The sequence below is a fragment of the Triturus cristatus genome, chromosome 3_2, assembly GCF_964204655.1.
Source record: "Triturus cristatus chromosome 3_2, aTriCri1.1, whole genome shotgun sequence".
Lineage (NCBI taxonomy): Eukaryota > Metazoa > Chordata > Amphibia > Caudata > Salamandridae > Triturus > Triturus cristatus.
The window spans coordinates 1,236,377,297-1,236,395,599 of record NC_140584.1 but is presented as its reverse complement, the minus strand read 5'-3'; the positions used below and the strand labels follow the sequence as shown (position 1 = coordinate 1,236,395,599).

General features: G+C 46.1%; 1 protein-coding gene across 4 annotated transcripts in view; it reads left to right on the top strand.

Moving 5' to 3' along the window:
- LOC146859552 (CD5 antigen-like) overlaps positions 1-18,303 on the top strand; it is a 721,628-nt gene that overhangs the window by 580,273 nt on the left and 123,052 nt on the right. For all 4 annotated transcript variants that reach the window (XM_085650250.1, XM_085650252.1, XM_085650249.1 and 1 more), the window contains one exon: positions 9,620-9,652. In XM_085650250.1, coding sequence (XP_085506376.1) covers positions 9,620-9,652 — 33 coding nt within the window. The remainder of the gene's footprint in view (positions 1-9,619; positions 9,653-18,303) is intronic.

Sequence of the window (18,303 nt, the reverse complement as noted above, 5' to 3'; positions counted from 1 at the left end):
TTTGGTTCTTAGTTTGTTTGGTCCTTAGTTTTGATTTGAAAATTGCAATTTCCAAAGCCGAGGGTCTCGTATATTTACGAGTGTATCGGTAGAGATAGCCCCTTGAAGTTTGAAGCTCGATTATTGAGCGAAGATGCCTAATCGTAGCAAATTTGGTACTTGGTTTTGTTGTGCTTATAACAGGAAGTTCCGATTGGAGGACTCGTGTCCGATACCTCCAGTTGGAACTCCGACTTATGAGCTCTATTCTTAACATGGCATGGGCCCCATTACGTTCAATGAAGTATGGGTCCGCTACACTAGGAAAGATGGCGTCTTACGATGGCCCCAACATGGTAGTTTTGATACAGAGATTTTAGACAATTTGGAAGCGAAATTATTTAGGAAGAAAGCCCTGCCGGCAATGTTCGACTCCTTCCGCCTTTGGCGCAAAGAAGCCAGACAACGAGAGATAAAACAAGCTAAAAGAGATAAGAGAGAAAAGGGTGTATCGATAATGCAAGCTGCTAGGCAGTTTAAAGAAGATGAAGAAGATAAAGCAATTGAGGTGTCAGATAGGCAACATCATATGGCTATCGACAAATGTTATCCAGTTTTGTCACCCCCTCCTGAGAATCCTGTTAAGGATCCCGAAAAGGATCCATTAATGTCTTATTTGTTAAAGTCACCTCCCCCTTACGTGCAAGGTGCTACTGCACCAATATTACCGTTTGTTGTACAACAGGTTGCTGGTCAGCCTTTAGTCCCTCCGCAACCCCCTTTTCCTGTTACACAGTTGGTTCAGGTTCCTCCGGCACCCCCTCTTCCTGGGTTGCCTACTTTACCTTTGCCTGCCTGGACTCAGACTGCTGTGCCTCTTGCTCCTGTCCCTTCGACTTCCTCCAATTCTGCATCTTTTTCTTTACCATCGCAAGGTACCTTTTCTCCTGTTCTTATGACTGCTTGCTCCCCTTCTGTTCGTCGGAGAGTGGCTGACACTGTTGCTAATTTCTTAACTCCTCTATCTGGGTCGCTAGTCACGACCCTCGTTTCTGATGACAGACAGAGACGTAGTCAGCTCCCTGGTTCTTTGGAGCGTGGAGTGTTGGATTCGTTGGCTCGTAGGTGGGTTACGAATGTTTCTAGGTATGATCCGGCAGTGGTTCTGAATACGTTCCTACAGTGGAAAGAGCCAACGCAGTGGTATGTTTTTGATATGATGTGTACTTTGCTTCGGGAACAATGGGTAGATGATGAATTGGAGTTGGCTCCTGTTGGATTGCTTGATATTCAGAGTGAGTTCGCCAAAGGGACGATAGTGGGAGCTGGTGTCGAGGATGCGGTAGTGACACTTCTTACATATAGGTCTGCACTTCCTCCCCAGCCATTGTTTGAGCCTGATGCCTCAGTTAGAAAGAAGGTACGACAATATCCAATGAGAGAGGTTCCTCCAGTTTGGAGAGCGGGAGACGCAAACGCTAATCCACCTATTTTGGCTCATTTCCAACGAGTTTGGATACATGTCCCTTGGAAGAGAACTGAGGTTTTGGCTCCTAAGCAAACCTTACCCGACCCCCGTAAGTATACGGCGGGGTATTAGAAGGAGTTGTCCCAGACATTCGACGCATGCATTATGAATCTAGCTGATGTGGATATGTTATTGGGTAATGTAGTCCCTCAACCGTTGTGGGCGAAGATTCGCCATGAGGATCATACGGTAGAATTAGGTGATACATGGGTGAATATTGCGGCTGCAGATGCTAGACAGGTAGGAGGAGCTAAACCTGAGCCTCTAATAGCGGATTTACCCGGTAGAATTATTAATATGATGAAAACGATGATGCCAGCGTTACGAGTGAATTGGGACAAGTTGACAGCATGTAAGCAGAAGAAGGACGAAAGTGTGTCTGACTTCTTCACCAGGTTTGAAGAGACTTTTATAGATCATAGCGGTCAAGATATGAGTACGGAAGGTGGCCAGAGACTGTTTGTAGATAAGTTTGTCTTTAATTTACTTCCCAAACTGTGTAATAAGTTGAAAGATTCTGAGAGTTCTTGGGCTGTCTCTTCGTCGGCCCAGATATTGGCGACTGCACAGTACTACGAGAATAGGGATAAGGATGAGAAAGATAGATTAGAGAAAAAGACAAAAGACATAAAAACGAAGGTTCTTCTGCAGCAGGCGTATCCGCCTCGCTCGAGTCAGCAGGAATCACAGCAACGCCTACAGTTTCAGCAACCTCCATCGTTTCAGAGACTGTCACAGAAACCCAAGTATTTTCCTCCAAGTCCACCTTTGGGTCTGAATCACTGCGCGTATTGTAGAGAGGAAGGTCATTACAAGAATGAGTGCCCAGTTTTACGACAACGTGCGAGTGGTATGTTGGCTCCAAGAGGTCGTGGTAGTTTCCAGCAGGTGTCTAGGGGTAGAGGACGTGGCGCGTTCCCTCAGAACGAACGTTCTTTTCCCCCACAGACATCTATGAATTTTTTTGATCAGCAGAACATACAGACTGGCAGATCTCCGCAATATTATGTTGATGATTGCTACGTTGAGAGTGAGAGTACTGGCTATAATGATTGCTAGGACAGCCAAGGACAAAGAGAGGGAGTAGTGTCAGTTCCAGTAGACCAAGATGGACCTTATGTTGCAGTGGTTACATCAGGTGTGGTAGAGCCTTTTCTTTTGGATACTGGTGCAGCGAAGAGTTCTATCATACACTCTAAACTCCCAGGCGCACCTTTGTCTGGCTTAACGAATATTTCAGTGGGATTTTCTGGCGCCCCGGTTCGTAATCCAGTTTCTAGTCCCTTGTCTCTTTCTATTGGGCCTTGTGAATTGGAAGCACCCCTTATTTTAACGACAGGTTGTGGTGAGAATTTGGAGAATTTGTTGGGTCTGGATTTGTTAAAGAGACTGCACGCAACATTGTATTGTTCTCCTTCGGGAGTACACCTTACATTGGGAAAGAGAGTGACCTCTCCGATGTATCTGTCTAGAGATCAGCTTCCACTGGAATTGCGTTGTCTCCCTGATACTCTTTGGGCTACTGGTCCTAATGATGTGGGTCTTTTGGGGATTCCACCATATGTTGTGACGCTCAAATCGAATGTTAGATTGCCACGTATTCCCCAATATCGGATTTCGAGTGATGGTGAAAGAGCGCTTTTAGCGATCATCTATGATTTAATTGAGAAAGGTGTGATTGAAGAGACGAGAGGTAACGTGTGTAACAGTCCTGTTCTGCCTGTCTTAAAGCGTACTGATTCTTCTCAGCAGCCTGAGTATCGGTTTGTGATTGACCTTCGAGAGGTTAATAAGATTGTGGTGCCCCAGTTTCCTGTTGTTCCGGACATTACTGCTTTGTTGACTTTGATTCCAGCTTCAGCTGCCTGGTTCTCCGTCATAGACTTGAAGAACGCTTTCTTTAGTATTCCAATCGCCGAAGAAAGTAGAGATATTTTTGGCTTCTCTTTGGGAGGACGAAGCTTCCGGTTTAAGCGCGCTCCTCAAGGCTATTGCGAAAGTCCGTCCATCTATAGTCAGGCTTTGAAAACTCAGCTTGATACTTTTGTGTTGCCTGCGGGTGCTGCTCTTATTCAGTATGTTGACGATCTGTTAGTGGCGGCTGATGATAAGGAAACTTGTAAAGAAACTACTCTTTCGTTGTTACAACATTTGTCTGATTTGCATCATAAAGTGTCACCTTCAAAGTTACAGTACTGTCGCCAAGAAGTGACCTACTTAGGTCATCTCTTGTCGAAGGAGGGAAGAAGATTGACCCCAGAACGAATCCAAGCGATTGCTCAAATGACTGTGCCTAGTACGCAGAGAGAGGTACGCGCTTTCTTGGGTATCACGTCGTACTGTAGACAGTGGATCCCGAATTTCTCCTTGTTGGCAAAACCTTTGTTGGCTTTGACTCGTAAGGATACACCGAGTCCTCTTCCCTGGTCTGACGATTGTCATAAAAGTTTTTCTGAATTGCGTGACGCGTTGTGTTCTGCTCCGGTGTTGGGTACTCCTGACTACAGTAAGCCTTTTATACTCTACGTTCATGAGAGAGAGGGATGTGCATTGTCAGTTTTGACGCAGCAGTTTGGTGAGAAGCAGCGTCCATGTGCGTATTTCTCGTCGACTTTGGATCCAGTAGCTAGAGCATTGCCGAGTTGCTTGAGAGCTCCAGCAGCAGCGGCCGTTTCCATCCGACAGTCTGCTGGGTTGGTGATGGATAATACGTTGGTGGTGATGGTTCCACATGCAGCGGATACTTTATTGAACAGAACAAAGACTCAGCATCTTACTACTGCAAGGTTGTCGGGTTATGAGTTGACGCTTTTGGCCAGTCACATGCACATTAAACGGTGTAACGTATTGAATCCAGCGACATTGTTGCCGATTTCTGTGGATAGGGATGGTCAGGAACAGCATGATTGCTTTCTTAGGACAGAAGAGGAAACGAAGGGTAGAGTTGATCTAAAAGATACTCCTCTTTCAAATCCAGATGGTACGCGATGGGTTGATGGGTCATGCTACAAGCTCCCGAATGGTGATACGACTGCGGCATATGCCGTGATGACATTGTGTATGATTGTTGAAACTGCACGAGTGAGCTATAATTCAGCACAAGCAGTGGAATTGATCGCATTAACAAGAGCGTGTGTCTTATCTGAAGGAAAGAGAGTGAATGTATATACCGATAGTCAGTATGCCTTTGGTGTAGCACACAGTTTTGGACGCTTGTGGAGAGAGAGAGGATTTCTTACGTCGCATGGGATTAAAATCCAACATGGACAGTTGGTGAATGAGCTTCTTGAGTCACTTACTCTGCCGAAGCAAGTCGCGATTGTGAAGTGTAGTGCTCACCGAAAGGTTACGGACGATGTTGGCCGTGGTAACGCATTTGCGGACGAAGTTGCGAAAGAAACAGCGAAAAATATGATAGGTCGAATGTATGTTGCAGGCCCTGCGAGATGGATTGGCGTGGCTGGAATGTGTGAGGATACGATTGAGAGTGCGAAATCGATTCAGGACGAAGCTACGGAGAGTGAAAAAAACGTGTGGAGAGAAACTACGGGTAGATTGGATTCGACTGTTTGTTGGGTTGAGTTGTCGGAACACCAAAGATGGATGTTACCCAATGCGTATGTGCTTGCGGTGGTTACGATGGCACATGGAATGTCTCACATCAGTGCGAAAGGGATTTGTAAGCTGTTGGCTCCAGTGTGGGAGAATGGAGGAATTCCCAAGTGTGCGGAGAATGTGGTCAAAAACTGTATGGTGTGTCTGATGTATAATCCTGGTAAGGGAACTCCAGCTGGTCACTTCGCGCCTCCGACATATCCGTTCAAGGTTTTGCAATTGGATTTTATCCACATGGAAAGATGCAACAATTTGAAATACGTCCTTGTAGTTGTTTGTGCCTTTTCTAGATGGGTCGAGGCATACCCCCTAAAAGATAATACTGCCTTGTCCACAGCTAAAGTCTTGCTCAAAGAATATTTCCCTAGGTTCGGGTTGCCAAGGATGGTGTGGAGTGATAACGGAAGTGAGTTTGTGGGCAGGATCATGAAGAGAGTATGTGAGGGTTTGGGTATAAAACAGAAATTCCACGCTGCAAATTATCCCCAATCAGCTGGTTTAGTGGAGTGCTATAATGGCACTCTGAAGCTGAAGTTAGCCAAGGTTCAGGCGAGCTCTGGTCTCCAATGGCCCGATGCCTTGCCATTGGCACTTTTGTCAACTAGAACTACAGTACATTCCCGAATTGGACTTAGTCCATATGAAATTGTTTTTGGTCGACCGGCAAATGTGTGGGGAGTGCCGAGACCAACGAAATTCAGTGACATCGATTTTCCTGTGTTGGTGGACTATTTGTATGACCTGATGGCTAAATTGCGTGTCTTGCATCAACAGGTTCATGATAGCTTGCCACCAGCATCTGTGGACCCAGGTCATACTATCAATCACCAGCATCCACTCACTCTCAATCCTGGTGATTGGATCCTGGTAAAGAATTTTCAGAGGACTAAGAACGATCAGCCCCGTTGGACGGGCCCTCACCAGGTGTTGTTATCTACAAGGACATCTGTAAAAGTCTTCGGAAAAAGAAATTGGATCCACGGCGTACACTGTAAGAGGGTACCTTTACCACTTCCGTACGACCAGTGGATCCGCAAAGGCATCGCAGACACCGAAACTGAGAGATTACCGAAATTCACACCGTTTAGCGACGCTGAATTGGTGTGGACAAGGTCTGAGAAAGGAGATGACGATGTCTTGCAAGCAGCTGTGCCTTCACCTTTAAGATTGGACACCACTGAACCTGAACTGTTGTTTCAAAGTCAGACAGAGCCTGGAAAAAGTCGTTATAACCTGCGGTCTAGAGACAATGGACTAATAAAGAACAAATAATTCCTTTCATTTTGAGAACAGCACTCTCTCAGCCGAGAAACAGTTTTGATCCTTTTTTCTTTTTTTCGAACCACCATCCGGGTTCAGCTGTAAGGTCGCGGTGTAAAGACTTGGGATTGCAGCCGTGTAGACACAAGGTCAATGGTTCTGGTTGGTCCTAGGGCGTTCCCTGGACTGACAGACGCACTCCTTAGCAGAAGAAAACCAACTGCCGCGAACAGCACGGTGAGAGGATGGAATTTTTTTGAGGTCAAGAGAGCTGTTGAGAAAACAAACTTTAAGATGAAACTATGCAGGATAATGCATCTCAAATGTTTTCCGATTACATGTATTATGATGTTTCTTAGCATTACATTAGCTTTGGTGGGTAGGATTGTTTTTTCTACCCAATTGACTTCTGCACCCACTTCCCAACCTACGTCTTTTCCTATTACTACTTCTTTGCATTCCTTTCATATCTTACCCGAACACGAGCAGATTAGAAGGTCAGAATTTGTAAATAACTCATTTGTACAGCTTCTGCATCAACATCAGTTGGTGGTGAACGTCACTAATTGTTGGGTGTGTGGTCTTATGCCACACACTACGGATAGAGGTATTCCCTATCTGGTACTGCCAATTAGTCAGAATGGGTCTTTATGGGCTTTCCAGACGATGTTCATTTATGCTATCGAAGTCTATCCCCTGCGTTCCATAAGAGATAACTCAAGTAATAAAGCCTTGGTGAAGGGAATTGCGAATATGAGTAGGGATATCGATACGTATAGGACTATTCCCAAAGATGAGTTACTAGCTTATGTTGGCTGGAATGCGACTGGATACAGTGTTAGCCTGAGTGAAAAGCAGAGACGAAAGGGGTCACCCCCGATTTGGATCGTACCCCACCGAGTTCATTTTTGTCTGCAAGGTATTGGCAGGAATCCGAAAGCTCAGTTAGGGAAGAGTGTTTGTACTCAGACGTACGTTTTTACGTCTCAGTCTTCCCCGCCGTTTTTGGCAGCCAAGGGTACGTATTTTGTTTGCTACAACAGAGCATATACATGGTTGCCCCTGATTTTTCGGGAACGTGTTATGTTGGATATTTGTTGCCTCCTACGTATACTGCTGCCGCAGATTACCACAAGATGAGAGTTGTCAGGGGTGTCTTCGATTCGGAAGATACCGCTGGACAAGAAGTGGGAGACTTCTTTAAGGGTTTCCTACCGTTTTGGGGACCTATGGTTAACAGTAGGAGCTTGCGGCAATTGACGAGAGTGATTGAATCCACCATAAACTAAACTGCCGGTGCCCTTAGTAATTTGACAGCTGAGCTTCAAGCGGATCGCCTTATGACATTGCAGAATCGTATGGTTTTAGATGTCATACTTGCAGATCGAGGTGGAGTATGTAAAGTGATCCAATCGAGTTGCTGCGTTTTCATTCCAGATAATGCTCTGACAGTATACGAGGCCATCTCCAGGCTACATAAGATCTCCGAGTCAATACATACGGACGGAGGAGATTGGTCGTTAACTGGATGGTTTTGGGAACTGTTATCAGCTTGGGGATGGAGGATTCTGTCGATCATTGGTGTGGTTTTAGCGATTCTTTTCTTGTGTTGTCTCTGTGTACAGTGTGGTCCTGCCATGTGTGGCCTTTGTGCTACTACCTGTGTTAGGAGACCGCCTGTCTTGAGAAAGGTACAGAGAGATAAGATGATGCTTCAACAGCACCTTGATGATTTGATGAATATCAACATCAATTCAGATGCAGACTGAGATTGCCTATGTAAGGGCAAAAGGAGGGTCTGAGGTTCCGTGAAATCTGAATCTGCGTAATAAATATCATGGTTCTGTTACGATTTTGGTAACCGCGAACCGTAACTAGTGAGTTCAGCTAGTACGTGTGTTTTCGTCACATTACACCAATGGATTCACTGCGTATTTAGGGTTTTCGTTCAGAACCCTGGGTTCCATTTTGCGCATGGTAGCCATTTTGCTCGAGTTTGTGCTGACTCCTACATGACTCGAGTGAACTGACCTCGTTGCCTGAGGCCGACCCTGCCAAACCCGTTCCCGCCCGCTAGCTGATCTTGATTAAGGGTCAGAGCACGGGATCTCGTAAAGTTTTATTGCACACAAACATGCGCCATCCTACTTCTATCTGTTTCTGTTTCTTCTTTTATGATCCATTTACGATGTGGGTTGTGGTCTCTTTATTATGGGTCTGTCCGGCTTGTCTAAAGAAGAATGTTGGGATTGTTCGATGATTGATCGTGGGCCGGACAACTGAAAAGTTGGTTCTACCGTCATGCGATACTTTTGGTGTGGTTACATGCGATTGGACAATTTGTAAAATAATGGGTGTTTGTCTGGAATGTGATGTTTCTGGCATAAAAAGGGATGACTTGCTTTGTAAATTTGAGCAGTCTCCTGAGAACTCATACCGTGATGACTTCTAGGACTTCTGTTACTGGCTGCAGCCAATAAACTCGATCTCTGACGCCACCAAGAAGTATCCTGTGACTCTGTATTCTAAGACAGGTGAACCCGAAGACTTTGGGCGTGCCCCTGGCACCGCTGGGTTCTAAAAACCAGGTTCTTCAACACTCTCACTTGAAGAGACACAGACCATAGTATCCTAAGTGTCTCTGTCTTCTTTTTTAAGCTCAAGATCTATCGGGGATATCACATTAAATATTTTGTTGGCATCTGGTTGACAGTTGATTTTATCTTCACACCATTCACCGATCTTCTCACATTGTAGGACACCCCATTCCTTGTTCTAAGGTGCTCAATTGGCATATTTATTAACAGATCTCTGACAAAGAACCTTCTTGTGGGGCCCGCCTGGCATTGCAGCACCGGCCTGGCGAGGAGCACCGCCCTATGATGAAGCATGCCACCTTCAGGTGAATGAGGGCAACTGTACTTACAAGCACATGCTTCCCGTGGGACCTGTTTCCAGCTAGGGATACTTTCTCAGGGGCTGAATCCCCTCAGAGCCTTTTCCCTGTTTATAGATTGAGACTCAGGAACAAGCTCCTTTTCACCCTCAAACTTACTTAATTGGTGGTGCAAACTTGGGAACGTCTCAACACAGACTGTATGCCTGTATCCTCCATGTCTCACCACGCTGTGATGCCGCTTTTGATGTAGTCTGTAGTAGTACAATTTGTTGTTTGGAGTTTTATTTCTATTTAAAACAAAGATCAATGATCTTATCTTCAATTGATTTTTTTTACAGAGAATCGGAAATTGCGCCCCCAGATCTACAAAGGTAATGCATTTTTAACAATGTATGCAGATAATTAGACATGCAATTCATATAGCATGTATTTTAATTAGGATCTTTGTGTATGTATTTCATATATATCATGTAGGGAAATACCTCTTTTTGCATGATCACTCCCAATGTTTTGAACTGATGCTGATGGTTTTTGGCTCTGGTGAGTGAGGTGTACTCAGTGCCAGTGAGGTCTTTGTCTGAGGAGCTCTACCACCACTGGCATATGTTAACTTACTTATGAGTACCTAGCATGTGGTACCAAGTGAACTCAGGGTCTGTGAGTTAAGGTATCCCTCATGGGCTGCAGCAGTTATTGTGTCTCCCTGATTTTGATGAGGCAAATGTATGTCTCCGAACCAATCACTGCAGATGGGTAGGACAGTTTCACTCTGCTAACTCCACATGTTTTTATAAATATTTGTTTTTACAAATTGGCATTTTGCTGTGGAAAAGCTAGTAGCCACATTGGGGAGTGCAGGGTCACAGCTGACAACCCAACAGTGCGAACTCCTGCATAGGACTACTAAAATTGATACTTCAAGACATTAAAATAGTTGCTACATTAAACCTGACGTGATGCTCAATTCGAATTTAATATAACGTTTGCATATATAGCAACTCTAGAAAGTTGTTACTTTGTTGCCCTCCGTTATCCAGTGACCATTTATGGTTGCCGGGCACAAGACAGCCTTCTGTCCTCCTGGGGGGAGCTATGAATGACTCTCAGGAAGAAATACAAGGGGCCTGACATTGGAGGAGGTGTGACCTCTCCCCTGCAGGAAGGCCAAACTGGCTGTGAGCCCAAAAGTTGAACTTCAAAGGGAAAGCAACCTTTGATGAGAAACAAGCAAGAGGGGGTTCTCTTTTGTTCCTTGCAGACAGGGTGGCATCAGGGGCATCAGGGACAGGCTGAGAGAAGCCACTGCTAAACTGCTTTTCTTTGGGCTTCCAGATAGTCGCATCTTTGGGATGGGCTAGGGAAGGCCACACAAATAGATAGGGGTTCTGACATGCTTAGACTGGACAGAATATTGCATTTTGAGCTAGCCACATGCCACACTTCACAGGAAGTCATCACTAGGTGGGAGGTGACCCGATAGCCTATTGGCCAGTCATTGCTGCATCCCTCCAGGGGACAAACTGGGCTTAAAAGTGGCACCCAGACCTTGGATCACATCTGTACTAGAGGAAGGAACAAAGAAGGACTGCTCTGCTGTTCCCGGGACCCGGCAAAGAGAGACTGTACAAAAGACTGAGCTGCACCTGCTGCTCCTTGGGCCAGCAAAGAGAGAATCGTGCCTGTGATGCCCTACGCAAAGAAAAGTCATCCCCAAGGACCAGACTGGAGATGTGACTCCAATAGTCAGTTGGCTGATGTCCAGTCATTTGTACAAGGCCACAGAAGCTGAAGAAGCCTGCCTTTGTGAGTTGGTAGCCAAAGACGCCTGATCACCATTGAGTGCCAACGTTTAGCTTGGGAGACAGAGTCCCAACCGCTCAGAAGTTGCACCCGAGCATGATATACCTGGGAGAGTCATCGGAATGCAGTGTGATCACACAGCAAGGATGTTACCATTAGTTAAAGGGAACCACTGGATGCGCTGTAAGTGGAGACCAGTAGACCAGTGGCAACAGTTTTTTGTCTGGGCTTCACCCAGACATCGAACCCTGTGGCTGAGGTCTTATCACTGTGTTTGTGACTGATCAGTGGCCCCAAGATAATCCCTCTCATCAGCTCAGCATCCTCAGTATCCTTGAGCATATTCACCATCCTGTATCCCTTGCATCAGGACCACTCCAATGATTCCCCTTGTCACCAGCTCAGCATCCTCAGGGTCCTTGAGCATCTTCAGGATCCTCCATCCCTTGCATTAGGATCAGTCCATTAAAGGCTATGGTAGTTCACCCATAGAGCCTGGACCTCAACTGGAGACTGATTTGATGGCAAGGTAACTGTGCATCCAGACCTTATGGCCCTCTGCGACCAGAACCATGATGGATTTAGAGACCCCAAGCGTGCTGGGATGGTAACCGTGCATCCAGACCTTATGGCCCTCTGCAACCAGAACCATGATGGATTTAGAGACCCCAAGCGTGCTGGGATGGTAACAGTGCATCCAGACCTTATGGCCCTCTGCAACCAGAACCATGATGGATTTAGAGACCCCAAGCGTGCTGGGACGATAACAGTACATCCAGACCTTATGGCCTCTGCGACCAGAACCATGATGGATTTAACGTCCCCAAGCGTGCTGGGAAGGTAACTGTGCATCCAGACCTTATAGCCCTCTGCGACCAGAACCATGATGGATTTAGTGACCCCAAGCGTGCAGGCAAGGTAACTGTGCATCCAGACCTTATGGCCCTCTGCAACCAGAACCATGATGGATTTCGAGACCCCAAGCGTGCTGGCAAGGTAACTGTGCATCCAGACCTTATGGCCCTCTGCGACCAGAACCATGATGGATTTAACGACCCCAAGCGTGCTGGCAAGGTAACTGTGCATCCAGACCTTATGGCCCTCTGTGACCAGAACCATGATGGATTTAGTGACCCCAAGCGTGCTGGGAAGGTAACTGTGCATCCAGCCTTTATGGCCCTCTGCGACCAGAACCATGATGGATTTAGAGACCCCAAGCGTGCTGGAAAGGTAACTGTGCATCCAGACCTTATGGCCCTCTGCGACCAGAACCATGATGGATTTAGGGACCCCAAGCGTGCTGGGAAGGTAACTGCATCCAGACCTTATGGCCCTCTGCGACCAGAACCATGATGGATTTAGAGACCCCAAACGTGCTGGGAAGGTAACTGTGCATCCAGACCTTATGGCCCTCTGCGACCAGAACCATGATGGGTTTAGTGATCCCAAGCGTGCTGGGAAGGTAACTGTGCATCCAGGCCTTATGGCCCTTTGTGACCTGATCCATGATGGATTTAGAGACCCTAAACCTGCTGGCAAGGTAACTGTGCATCCAGACATTATGGCAAGTGTGATTGCATGGTCGTTTAAAACTTTATTAAAGCTCAACATTTTTACAGCGATCTCGGTCCATTTCAAGGATTTACTGCATCTGAGAAATAAACGCAATGATTAATCATTTCCTTGAAAATTCATGTCTCCAAATACCCCTGTGGTTTTTTGCTGTTAAGAATTTTATTTAAAGATAAAAGTACAACCTATTTTTATAATTGGGTGTCAGATTATTTTTGCTCCTGATTCACGAAGGTAAACTAACAATTTGTTGTAACTTTACTACTTTTTGGTCGTCACAAAGGTCTTTACGAGTAGTATCTTTATGACTGGTGAGTCTCCCCACTCGTGGCGGAGACTTGGGCCCATATTCTGAAAACTGGAATGCAGCGCCGCCTCCAGAGAGGCTGCGCTGTGCTGCGTTGCGTGACAGGGAGAGAGCAGGAGGGCACCATATTCACAGAGATATGGCCCTCTCCTCCCCTTTCCTTGTTGCCGTGCTAATGTATGCTGCCGTGCACCAGGCTCAAAGCTTAGTGCTAGGGTGGGTGCCAGAGTCTAGCATGGGTTTTGTACTGGAAGGGTACACACTTCAAAGCTTTTCCTACTTTGTATGCGTGCTGCGCAGTGCAATACGCATGCAAAGTTGGAAAATAAAGGAGAAATTGACACATGCTTTTCAGCGGCGTTAATTTTTGCCACTAAATACTGTCTACTAATTTGTTAGTAGATAGGGTTTAGCGTCAAAAAGCATGGGTGGTTGCATGGGAACGCCCATGCACTACCCATGTAATGCTCCCTTGACGTTAGTTTTCAATACAAACAAATGCTACAACCAATTAGCATTGGTTTGTTAATCCCCAGAAAGGTTTAGCAAAGGGTTAGCATTAAAAAAGTAACTCTAACCCATCACTAAACCTTTGAGAATCTGGGCCCTGGAGTCTCCGCTCTTGGGGCATAGAATCCACACTTCGGACGGAGCACTCCCCACAGAAAGAGATAGGACAAATGGGAGTGCAAGACTGCACATAGGTCCTGAATCAGATACCACATCATGTAGTATATTTGTAGTACTGCAAATAGTAGTAGAAAATGCCAAATATTTGCAATCTCAAGCCTCCACCTGTTTCATATGCACATGTGTGCAGTTCACATAAAAACAGCAGAGTGTGGGAACATTTACCTATACATTGGAGTACATGATGGGTGAGGAACACAAGCAACTTGGGTGACAAATGCCAGCAAATGTGGATGAAATGTGAGGGGAATAGAGAGAAGTAATGAGCTATATTGAGAGTGTCTTTGAGGGATTTGAGACGGTCCTCACCCACCTCCAAAAGATTGTCACCAACATCAAAATCCAGGAAACTGGGGTGTTGTTGCAAACAGAGGGCAGGGCATGCAGGTGCGGGAGCAGCTGGTCAATACTTTTTTCTCTTGAGCTGCTAGTTGGGTTATGGCCTTTATGTAGGTTCACAGTCTGTTGTCATTGGTGACTGGAGGAGAATTAACACTGTCCCTACATTCCATCCTGAAACAACTCTGGGAGCCTTTCATAATGAATGTGATTCAAATCAGTACTAAAGAGCTAAGAGATAGGCCAAGATAACAATTGGTCAAATGTGTTTTTACTCTTTCGAGGCTATGGAGTTAAGGGTTCCTTACCCTTTGGTGGGTAAAGATTCCTCCAATTTTCAAATGTCCCCAGCCCAGTCGACATCTCTAGCATAACCTGCAACACCCAGCTTGACGGTTAATGTCTATGCATTGAGTGAGTGAATGAATTTTTTATTGTGTCGTTCTAATGAAAAAGTGTCTCATCGAAATCAGTGGGTTGCAAAAACAACCAACAATTATGCATCTCCCTTGGGTATCAGGGGTGATGCTGTGTGGCCCATTGTCCTAACTTCACTGGCCCTTATGACAGACGCCATTGCAAACCTCAAAGTTTGGCAAAAAACACACACATTCTTCTCAAATTTTTGTGCAAGAAAGTTAAGAATCTATAGTCATCCACAAATTTCCTACCACTTCGGGTTCCCAACTGTCTCCCGATCACAACAGTACCTCACTTGCGTGAGTGAGCCAAGAGACCGCCACACATAACACCCTAAATCATGTAAAAAGATCAATAATATGGGTAGCTGGTGTATGGTAGGCATCGCCCCAAATATTATTTGTGGCCGTGCTTACCAACCACAGACCTTTTTGAAAACTAGACACCCATGGGATTTCAGGGTGGTGTGTCGTGCATGGATCCAACAAGGTTTTCTTACCCACAATGTCTGCAACTTCCTTTGACCTTCATTTGAGTTATTCCTGTTGTGGCACTAGGCCCAGCCACACAATTGGGGCAGCATTTGTTTTGGACATGTGTGGCATTACTGGGTGGTAGGAATGTTGTGGATTCCTATTGATTTTTTAAGTTTCCATCACGGAAATGTAAGACAAATGTGTGGTTTTAGGAAAGGGTGAAGTTTGCAGACCATTTTGGGAATTTTGGGTAAGAAAACCGGGTGAGTGCCACACAAGGTACACCACCCGGTAATTCCTGGGTGTCTAGTTTCCAAAATGTGTAGGTTTAGTGGGTTTCCCTTAGGTGCCGGCTGAGCTAGGGTCCAAATACCAAGCTCAAAAATCCACAGTTACCCACATTGCGAGAAAAAATATGAGATGTCAATGTTGAATGTTAGGCACTTACCTGTCATTGGCACTGTGAGAAGATTGCCTGGTACATGCTGTCCACGAGTTATAGTGGGCACCTTGTACCAGTACAAGCAACCCTTATTGATGAAGAGGTTTAAAGACAACCTTTATTGAAAACTAACGTAGTGGTAGCCATGGAGAGCACCCTTCAGGCTAAGTCTTGAAGGAGTATAAAGCATCTTGGTTTACCAGATTATAACCTCTTCAATTACTAAGTGAAAGGAGAACCACACAAGGTATATATAAAATATATGTATTTAATTCTAAACACTATCTACTAACCTCTTTATGAGATTAGAGTCCAAGATACACAATAATACAGTTCTAAAACAACAACAAATACAGAATATACACTGGGCCCCGGGGGGGGGACCAAACCATATATTAAGAAAGTGATATAAGAACCAAGACTTGACTAGACACAGTGACTAGAGAACGTAGAATCGCTGGGACCCCAAGGAACCACCCAAGGTAGTGACACATGGGACCCACGGGGGACGCTTGCAGTGTGTGAACACAGCCGCGAGCTCCTGTTCTATTCTATGGGGAAAGTCGCGGTTGGAATTTTACAAGTTTAGGACACTTAGGAGAGGACTTTGAGCAAATCCCTTTAGACTTAGGGGGTACTAGGGCCAACATCCACAGGAGAACCAGATTACTCAAGTTACCTCACCCAGGGAAACCGGGTGCATAGGTGTCAAATGGTGTCTGGAACCGTGCTTGATTTCAATGGCGATCTGCTGCAAAGTGCTGCTGCCAGGAAGAAGAAAAGTGTCCGGGGTGATCCAAGCCTGGATCGAAGTTCAGAAGGACCTGAAAGCAGAGGGGACAGAGTCTGGGTCACTTGCCAGTGAGCAGGGGAACGATAGACGAATGCCCACCGATGTCAGGTGTTTCAGGTGCGAAGAGGTGAAGCTTGACTCTGCACCCACGAGGACCAGGAGGTGTTAACGACAACCAGAATCTGGATTCGAGCTGTACCACAAAGGATAATGAGTGCTGCGATGTCAGTGCTCGGATTGAGCCCAACAAGCCTTGGCAGCAGCAACCCATGCAGGAAGAGAAATGATGCTTCGGTACGGACTATCAAAGTCCTGGGGACTCCCCAAGCAATGGAGAGTCAGGGCACATCTGGAGCAATCAGGTAAGCCCAATTAGAATTAAAGTTGCCTTCACAGGGACCCACCAGTTGACAGACCAGGGATCGCAAAGGGATCTTGAGAGAAAACACAAAGGGCCAGCTCACATAACACTCGTGGAGTGTAGGTGGGCAATCTTTGGTTGAAGTGCTGCTTGGGGTCAGGGATACAAGGAACCCAAAGCTCAGTGGCAGGAGTCATTGGAAAGCTGATGCTTCTGCAAAGTGACACAGTGTCCAGGGGTTGGGGTTGCACAGTCGCCACGAGGGATACGGCCCTCAGACATGCTGTGGGCAGTGATCAACCTCTAAGACCATGGAAACCCACCTCCTGTGTTGCAAAGTTCTTAGGAGTCTTCAGGAGCTTCAGACATGCAAACCGGTCAGATGGGTCTTTGGGGTCTGCCTTGCAAAGGAGCAACTCCTTTACTCCAAGGGAGATTCTTCAGTCATCTAGTTCAATGTAGATCGTCGAAGTTCCAGGATTCAGTATCAGAGTTTCGTCCAGGTGTAATCTAAAATCCTGTAGCCAGGGGTTCCTATCTTGTACCCAAGGAAGGGGCGGGACAAACTCTAGGGACCCACCCATGGGAGGGTCAGGAAAGAGGGGTGGCTACACCCATTTCCTTTGTCCAGTTTCACACCAAAGCAGGGGCTGGTAGCCCCTGCACCCGGTTTGAGCTGGACTATGCACAGGGACACCAAATGTGCCCCTAGGAAAGACTTCAAAGCACTCTTGGAGTACACCCACCCAGCTCCAATACACTAAAGCCTGTCTGGGAGGTGGTTATACCTCCCTGTGACAGGAAACCTATTGTCCAGGCCGCCCCTGCCAGAGTTTCATCCAGCAGCAGGAGGGCAGACCCGTGTCTGTGGCAGCAGCATCGATTTTGTGATGCCAGGGCTCTGTTAAGGTGGTACCGGGTGATACCAGTGCAATAATGTTTCTCCCTCTAGAAATGTGGGACCATACTCCCACTCCAGTTACTGGTATGGGGGTATGATTCTAAGGTGTTTGACACGAGACACAACATGTTTCCATGCAGCCAGTCCAAAGTTAGCATTAACCGTTCGGTTATAATGCACTTAAGAGTACATGGCTTTGGCTGCATCACAAACAACCCCGGAATAAAGGATACAAAGGCTGCAGAGGGGCTCTGCTCATGCATGGGCACCCTCTCACATAAAACCCAGCACCCTGCCTTCAGGATTGGTAAGTCCTGCCATATGGGTGACTGATAGGTTTTTATGTGCAGTGATAGGTGAGATATAGTGAACCTATATCTCAGTAAGGGGTGCATGCACCACCTTACATAGGCTGCTGTAACAGTTCTGTTGTGTTATTTTGGAAGGTTTCCCAGGGGTGGCATACCTATGCCCTTGGTATATAGTATACCATATACTAGGGACTTATAAGGGTACCCCAGGATCCAATCTGGAGTGTACCTAAAGTACTGGTAATCAATTTAGAGAGGAAGCAGCTAGGCTGGGGTCCTGTTTAGCAGGGCCCCAGCCAGACTAAAGTCGAAAAACAGTGAAACATCAGCAAAAAGTGGGGGTAACTATAAGAAGCAGATCCTACTCTCCTACAGGCACACCTTCTACCCAAATGTAATTGGGCAAAAGATAAGCCAGTGTGTGAGAAATAAGACATTTTGAAAAATGCCCTCTTAATCATATGCCAGTATGGGTACCCACAAATTCAGAGGTGTACAAATACCCACTTCTTCCATGCATAGTATTTGCTGCACATTTTAGAAATACGTAGATTTCTTTGATACCCATTTTTCACTCTTAATATTTTCCCATATGAGTTGCTCTATTCTC